The sequence below is a fragment of the Nicotiana tabacum genome, chromosome 16 (genome assembly GCF_000715075.1).
Source record: "Nicotiana tabacum cultivar K326 chromosome 16, ASM71507v2, whole genome shotgun sequence".
Lineage (NCBI taxonomy): Eukaryota > Viridiplantae > Streptophyta > Magnoliopsida > Solanales > Solanaceae > Nicotiana > Nicotiana tabacum.
In genome coordinates this window covers 116,503,151-116,512,047 of record NC_134095.1, presented here as the reverse complement: position 1 = coordinate 116,512,047, position 8,897 = coordinate 116,503,151, and the positions used below count along the sequence as shown (strand labels likewise).

The 8,897-nt window shown below is 36.2% G+C and overlaps 1 protein-coding gene across 1 annotated transcript; it reads left to right on the top strand.

The window, feature by feature from the left end:
* The first annotated feature begins 2,094 nt into the window (after positions 1-2,094).
* On the top strand, positions 2,095-2,616 carry LOC142170366 (uncharacterized). Its single transcript, XM_075232263.1, has one exon. It carries the CDS (start codon positions 2,095-2,097, stop codon positions 2,614-2,616), a length of 522 nt encoding a protein of 173 aa, XP_075088364.1.
* The last annotated feature ends 6,281 nt before the right edge of the window (positions 2,617-8,897 follow it).

Sequence of the window (8,897 nt, the reverse complement as noted above, 5' to 3'; positions counted from 1 at the left end):
GCAATACGTATGGTAACACCAAAAAACCTAGAGACTGGAGGAAACATTGCTAGTTTATCGACAAAGGCAGTGGTAAGTGGGGGCAATTCCACCATTAACACAAGGAAAGTGACCGAGGAACCAGTAGGCACCAAGAGAAAGGAACATGTAACAAATAATTTGGAGATTTGGCCAACACTTCCTTTGCGAAGTGAAGGTTCCAGAACCCTAACACCAACATGGATAACTCCGATACACATGCAGGACTGATCTGAGCTCAAAGGAAACAGGGCAGAAGCAAATTAAAGTTACAGATCACCAATTGAAGCAAGCTCAATGTGACAAAGCCAATGAAATAGTAACTAACATTGGGGGAGCACATTGTAAGCTACAACTGGAACCAGGACAACCAGGAGGAAAGGCATGGTGGACGTTATTTGAGGAGAATAAAATGGCAGCACGAGGTATGGATCTAACTTTAATACCTCTTGCGATTGTTGAGGGAGAGACGATTGTGGAATTGGTATAAGAGGATATAGGCAGTGAGATTGAAAAATGGAAATATGCTGCAATATCATATATTATTGGTGGCTCACCTGTAATTGGGTCTATAGAGAGGTTTGTAGCAGCACATAGGGAGTTCTCAGAAAAAAAAAAGTATATTATCACAATGTTGGGTATTTTGTGATTAAATTTTCATGCTTGGAAAAGAGGAATCTGGTGATGTACTCAGGACCTCATATGTTGAACAATCGACCAACTATTATTAAGTCTTGGACCACAGATTTCGATTTTGATGTTGAAGACCCGAAAACAATTCCGATATGGTAAAACTTCCTAATCTACCATTGACTTGTTGGAGTGAAAATGCATTAAGTAAATTTGGGAGTGGTTTAGGGAAACCCATATATGTTGATACCTGTACGTCAAATGTAAATGAGATTTCATATGCAAGAATTCTTGTAAAGATTGATGTAACCAGGGAGCTTCCAAATGTCATCAAGATAAAAGATCCAAATGGAAAAATGATTGAGCAGAAAATATGGTATGATTGGAAACCCACAAATTGTGCAAGGTGTATACAAATTAGTCATAACTACCAAAAACAACGGCCCCAAGCAGTAGTGGTGGAGAGCAAAATAGGCCAACAACAGCACATGAAAGTTCCAAAATAGAGGACAGAATGGAAGCCCATTAATGTTGAGGTAAACTACAGAACCTAGCTTAAAGGTAAGTGCAAGATAACAATGCTGAGAACCACAGTATAAAAAATCAAACGATGGAAGGTGGAGATGTATGGCAACAAGTGAAGAGTAAATCAGAAGCAAAAGGGCAGAAAATACCAACATCTGGACAACACATAATAGTTCTTAATGGATTTAACAAACTAGTTCAAGTAGGGCAAGAACAAAGTTTCAAAAGAACTGAAATGGCAGAATGTAGTTCAAGTAGAGGGGTTGCGACAAAGGTGTTACCACAAAATCATTCCAAAGTATCAGAATGATAGTGACATGGAATGTAAGGGGTTTTAATAAGTTGTTTAAGCACAAAGAGTTAGGGGTGTTTTTGAAGGAAAATAAGATGACTATGATATCAATAAGTGAGCATCGAGTTCATAAAACAAAAGCTACTCAGATTATAGAGAAAATTATGCCGGGGTGGAATTGGTGTCATAATGTGTCAAATTTATGCAAGAGTAGGATATGGGTAATTTGGAATCCAAATGTTATATGTTTTACAGTCATGGAGAGATCTGATCAGATTATCCATGGACATGTTAAAGTTTATCACATCACTAAGGAGTTTCAATTCTCAGTAGTTTATGGGTTGCATACTGTGCAGGATAGAATTTTTTTATAGGATATGCTTAGGGACATAGAGGGCCAAATTATGGGACCTTGGTTGATAATGGGAGATTTCAATGCAATTTTGGGGGCTGAAGATAGAGTTCATGGCAGAGAAGTGCAGGATCATGAAACTAAGGACTTCAGAGCATTGATGAAAGATTGTAGTTTGACAGAATTACCAACTGTTGATAAATCATATACATGGACTAATAGCCATGTTTTAGTAGAATAGATAGGGCAATTGTGAAAGAACCACTGGATGAAAGCTATGCCTTCTCTACAAGTTCATGTGATGGAGGTTGAGGGAAACAATGATAAAAAGAAGAGGCCTTTTAAATTCTATAACTGTATGGCAGATTATCCTGACTTAGGAAAGATAGTAGAGGCTAACTGGTGCTTACATGAAGGAAGTATGGCAACTATATGGCAGAATTTAAAAATTATAAAATCAGCTTTAAAGAAGTTGAATAGGAAAGAATTTATGAATATAGCAGAGAAGATTAAATCCATCAGAGAGAAGCTGAAAGACACACAAGGGAGAATGAGGAATTTCAATTCTCCAAACAGTTTGTTCGAAGAGGAAAAGAACCTCCTATTTCAACTTTTGAAATGGGATAAGATTGAAGAATCAATTTATAAACAGAAATCTAGAGTACAATGGCTACAATTGGGAGATACAAATAGTGCATATTTCTTTTCTAGCATGAAGGGGAGAAAGGTGCAGAATCAGATAACAAAGCTCATAGATAGTAACGGAAATGTGATGACAAATCCAAAGATTAGAAGATGAAATAATTTGGATTTACAAACAGCTATTAGGGACTGCAAGTCAAAGTGTTCATGATATTCACCCCGAATAGATAAAGAATGGAACAGTTCTTACAAGAAGCCAGCAAATATAACGTGTTACTTCTTTTACGAGAGAAGATGTATGTCAAGCACTGAAAGGAATTGATGACATGAAAGCACCTGGAGGGGATGGTTTTAATGCATATTTTTTCAAAAAAGTATGGCATATCACTGGTGAAGATATTGTAAGAGTAGTACTGGATTGCTTTAGTACAGGAAACATGTTTAACCCAATAAACACTACAACAATTACTTTATCCGCCAAAGTTAACAATCCAGCTTTGATCAGGGAATACATGCCAATCTCCTGTTGTACCATTCTATACAAGATTAATTCCAAAATGTTAACAAGTAGATTGATGCAAATGATGGATACTTTGGTAGATGATAGCCAAACAGCTTTTGTCCCTGGAAGAGTCTTGACAGATAACATCCTACTCAATCATGAGTTGGTAAAGGGCTATGGTAGGAAAGGGATCTCACCTAGATGTATAATCAAGAAAGACATGCAAAAAGCGTATGACTCCCTTGAATGGGTATTCCTGGAACAAGTTCTTATAGGCTTATGCTTCCCCAAAGAGTTTATAGGATGAATCATGGAGTGCATTAGAACAGTATCATATTCCATAACTATCAATAGAAGTCCAACTGTACCATTTGCAACTAAGAGAGGGGTGAGACAAGGTGACCCTATGTCTCATCTACTCTTTATTTAGCAATGGAATACTTGACGATGATACTGAAAAAACTGAAAGAGCAGCCAAATTTTAACTATCATTCTAGGTATGAAAAATTGAGTATCATTCAGCTCAGTTTTGCGGATGATCTGCTCTTGTTCTGTCGAGGAGATGTGATATCTATACAACTACTGTATGAATGTTTCCAGAATTTCTCAAAAGCTTCAGGACTTATTGCAAACCAAAACAAAACTTGTGTGTACTTTGGTGGAGTATCAATAGCTGTACAACAAGTGATCCTCCAGAAAATTGTCTTTACAATAGGTGAACTTCCCTTTCAATACCTTGGAGTGCCTTTAAGTTCAAAATGATTATCAGTTAATAAATGTCATCATCTACTGGATAAAATACTTGGAAGAGCGAAACAGTGGACTGCGAAGTTTTTAAGTTATGTAGGGAGATTACAGTTGATAAAAAGTGTACTGATTGCTATACAATCCTTTTGGTTGCAGATTGTTCCTTTACCAAAGAAGGTCATTCACTATGTTGAATCCATATGTAGGAAGTTTCTTTGGACAGGAGATACTAATGCAAGTAAGAAAGCTCTAGTCGCGTGGGACAAATTGTGCAGACCAAAATCAACAAGGGGACTCAACATTACTGATATGAGTGTGTGGAACAAAGCTACCTTGCTAAAACACTTATGAAATGTATGCAAAAAGAAGGATAGATTATGGATACAATGGGTACATGCTTACTGTATAAAAGGGAGGGTTCCTTGGACAGTGGAAGCAAAGCAAGCCTCATGGATAGTAAAGAAGATATTACATGCTACAAAGTATCTGGATGAGGCTGGTTTGGAGACAGAAAAGGTTCTAACATCAAGCAGATACTCCATCAAAACCATCTATAACCAATTGCGAGGGGACTTCCCAAAAGAAAGCTGGAGAAGATTGATATGTAATAACAAAGGCTGCCCGAAATGGACCTTCATATTCTACCTAGCACTTCAGGAAAGATTATATACCAAAGGCAGATTGAGTAAATGGGAGGATACAAGTCAGCCAAATATGTCCCTTGTGTGATCAGGAGATGGGGGATCATCAATATCTCTTCTTTATTTGTAAATACTCAACAGACACATGGGGGAAATTACTAGCATGGTAGGGGATCACAAGGCAGGTATATGGTTGGAATGAAGAAGTTGAATGGGCCGCAAAACATGTAACTGGTAAGGGATCAAAAGCTGAGATTTATAGAATTAGTATGGCAGGAGCATTGTATCATCTGTGGATTGAAAGGAATTGCAGAATCTTTCAGCAAGAGAGGAGAAGTAGTGGAGACATCACAAGACAAGTAATTCAAGAAGTACATTGTAGAGGCTATATGCAGATATGAATGAGAAAAGAAATGCAATACTTAAATTTTTACCCATAGCATGAATGAAGATATAGGTAGACTAAGTTAGCTTTGTACTGAGTTTGGGGCCTTCTGTCCAAACTTAGGAGTTTTGTTTATACATGTAAATATTTTCAAGTGGTAATAAAATTTTAATTACCAAAAAAATTACACAGACAAAATATTCCCGAAAGACATTTACAAAATATAGAGTATCGACAGTAAGGGTGCCCAACCCGACAGAGGTTAGGCTTGGTACTTACTGAGTACCACTGTGGTGTACTCATGCCCCTTTTGTGCATGTTTTTCATGTGCAGATCCAGGTACCGCTACTCAGGCCTACCATTCTTGAGGGAGGTGACTACTCTAGAGACTTCGAGGTACATCTGCCGCGTCTGCAGACCAAGAAGTCCCTTTCTATTCTAGCTGTTAAACATTGTCCTTCTATATTTTTCTTTCTTGTTAGATATTCTGGAGTTAGACTGTTAGATCTTCTGAAGGTTTGTGTTTCCGTGAGTTTCCGGGTTTTGGAATAGTGTACTTGGTTTGAGAATGTTGCGTTGTATATGTCGAGCGACATTATAACTATTGTTTCCATCTAGTTATTTTGGTTTTTGATTATTTCTTCCGCAAGTTTCGTTTATGTTCCGCATTTGTTAGGCTTACCTAGTCATAGAGACTAGGTGCCATCACGACAGTTCACGGAGGGGGAACTGGGGTCGTGACACAGCACAACCTGGTATATGCTACAATAAGAAAGAATCAAGTAAATAGGTACAAGAATTTGGTGTGTGAAGGTTTAGGTTATGTTAATAAGAACTTTAAAGTTACTAAGATTTTTGGTGAATATAGACCACAGACAAGTCCTTTAGAAATTACTTTCTTACAATTCGCTCCGGAAACTACACAAAGAAATTATTAATATTCCTATAAATAGATTTGAATTAATAAAACCATACATGATTAGCTGAAGGCTGAACAATAATACCGTGTCATCAAGTTCATATATTACTATCAATCTTTGCTGCTACATTTTGTTTAATTCCAATGTAATTATGAAATAAATCCTTTTTCAGTTCATATTATAGATATGGTTGGTTTTCTGTGTGCCACTGGAGACATGGAGAGTGTTGGAAATAAGTGAAAAAATGGGATATCTAAGTTGTTACCGATTAGTAAGTATCTCATATCTTTTTAAGTACCTTTTTTTGTTTTCTTCCTAAAAAGTGGATTAATTTTTACCTTAATTTTGTTTTTAAGTTGTTTAAGCACGTATCTTTATATTACATTTTGGATGAATCATATGTATTTTAACTCAACTAGATTATGTTTCTTCTTTTTCCACAAAAATAACTTTGTAGGAAGAATTTGAAGATTGAACCTTATCTATATAGTGGCTCTAGCCTTTCCATTGGCTATTGCTCGATCAAACTAAACTCATCACTCTTCCTATCAACACCACATTAGCACTTTAGTTGCCACTTCTTTGCGGCATGCATGTTTACATCTCTACCTGTTCAGGTTTTAATGATAAAAGTCTATATTATGAAAAAAAACTATCTCTTCTTTAAATTTAAGTTCAGTACTAATACATCCCAATTTATATTGTCATTTTCTGAAGGACTGCCTCCTAGGACAACATCAACTCAAGTTTCCTTTAGATATTAAAAATAATTCAATTGTTCATGGTAAGAAATTCTTTAACTATCATATTAATGGTTTTATTATGTAATAAATAGCATACACAAATTCGTATCTCATTGTTACTTCTCAGAAATTTGTATAATTTGTGATATACATCTTCATTAAGATATTCTTTTAAACTCATTTCTGAATTTTTGTCCTTACATTTTTGCAACTTTGCGCGTCTTGACTTAAAAAATTATATCTGTATTTTATTTTTATCAGCAGATATTATAGTGACAACAACATATGTCCTTTCTCCTCATTGGATGTGAGAATCTTAACATTTCTACACATTAGTACTGTTGCTGGCTTTCTTTGGAGAAGCTGTCATTTATTACCCAATGTCAAAGACAAATCGGGCATATGTAGGACAAGTTGGACAGGTATACATGCAAATTTATTCCTTGAAAGGAGTTTACATATATATTTGTACTAATATATTCATAAATACAATAGCGAAATTCGTCTAAAAAATAAGGGAATCAAGTTGTTTGATAACGGAAAGAGGATCAATTAGCGTGTATCACTCTAATTAACTCAACAAAATCAATTCTAGATAAATTTCGATGATATTGAGCTATATTGCATATATTCGCGCGACTGTATTTATAAATACAGTGTTGAAGTATGGAGCTTATGAATTTGCTTTAGAAAATTGCCTAATAGTGTTTTATTGGAAGAAACTCTATTTTTCCTTAAAGTTCAACGTGTATTTTAATCTTTTATTCTAAACAGGGTATAAGCAAGGAAGATAGGACTGCTAGGGTTACCTCCTTATCGAACGACTGATTTGGATGAGCTTTAAGAGACCACTAAAAACTTTGATATGACAAATCTAATCTGAGGCATATAACCCAGTCCTATACTATCATTTAGTTAGTATGGTTGGATATTGCTTTGAGTGATGTCAAGATGACTTAGGTGTTAGCCAATATGTATACTCTTTGAATTTGTGCTAAATGGGATGTTGCGGGGGTCATATCAAAATCTTGAGATATAGATATTATCTTTATTGGCAACATTGATATGAGAATCTTAACTCCAACATAGGTGCAGGACAAGACAGATGGTCACAACTCAAATCGGAAAGGTATACATGGAACATCATTCCCCAAAAGGAGTTTCGTTATATATAGATGTAAGTATGGAACATATGAATTTGCTTTACAAAATTGTCTAATAGTGTGTTATTGGAAGAAACTTTATACAATCTTATTAATTTACATGTGAAGCTATTTTTCCGAGGTTGATTTAAAAAAACAGCAGAAGTCAATTGATTAATGCCGTTTTACTTCCATTTCCATCTTACCCGAAACTTGACAATGTGAATACTTAAAGAAAAGCTAATTTTATTTTTCTTCAGGAATAATGGTTGGAAAAGTTATGAAGTCTGAAATTACAGTAGTTGGAGAAATTCAATATCAATGGCAGCAGAAGTTGGCAAAATACAAAGATGAGCTCTCCAAGGGAGTTTCGGGTTATTGGAAACTTGGGTCATGGAAGCCACTATTGTTGCCATCAAGCTCACTTAAGAAAAGATGTTCTCCTTCTGGACAAGATTGGCCATATGATCCAGAGAGAAAGGAGATTAAAGCAAAACAAAAAAGACCAAGTGTGATAGAATATCATTCTGTCAAGGCTTTCATTCTCCCAACAACTTTAATGAGGACATACCTGTGACGACCCGGCCAGTCGTCTTATGAATTACCGCTCCGTTTTTCCCATTTCTACTTTTTTATGCTTCATTATCCGTATTTTATGTGATCGGATTGATAAGTTTGAGTTCGGAGAGGATTTGGTAAGAAATGAGACACTTAGTCTCTTTTAAGAAGGTTTAAGTTGGAAAAGTCAACCACATGTTGACTTATGTGTTAAGAGCTCAAATATGAGTTCTGATGGTTCTGTTAGCTTCGGGAGGCGATTTATGGCTTAAGAGCGTGATCAGAATTGGTTTTGTAGGTTCGGAGTAGAATTAGGCTTGAATTGGCGAAGTTGATATTTTGGCGATTTCGGGTTGATAGGTGAAATTTTGATATAACGGTCAGAATGGAATTCCGAGAGTTGTAGTAGCTTCGTTATGTCATTTGGGATGTGTGTGCAAAATTTTAGGTCATTCAGATGTGGTTTGGTTGGGCTTTTGATCGAAAGCGTATTTCAGAAGATTTTAAAAACTTAAGCTTGAATCCGATGTGTTTTAAGTGATTTGATGTTGTTTGAGGTGTTTTGATGATTGGACCAAGTTTGGATAAGGTTTTAGGATGTGTTGGTGCCTTTGGTTGAGGTTCCGAGGGCATCGGGTGAGTTTCGGGTGGTCAATCGCACCATTTCTAAGTTTGAAAAATTGTAGAAGTTCAGGTTCAGCTGTTGTAGGGTTTTGCCCTTCGCGATCACGAGGGGAGTCCTGCGATTGCATAGAAGGAATTAAGGAAGTAGCCCAGTTGCTCTTCGCATTCGCAGAGCT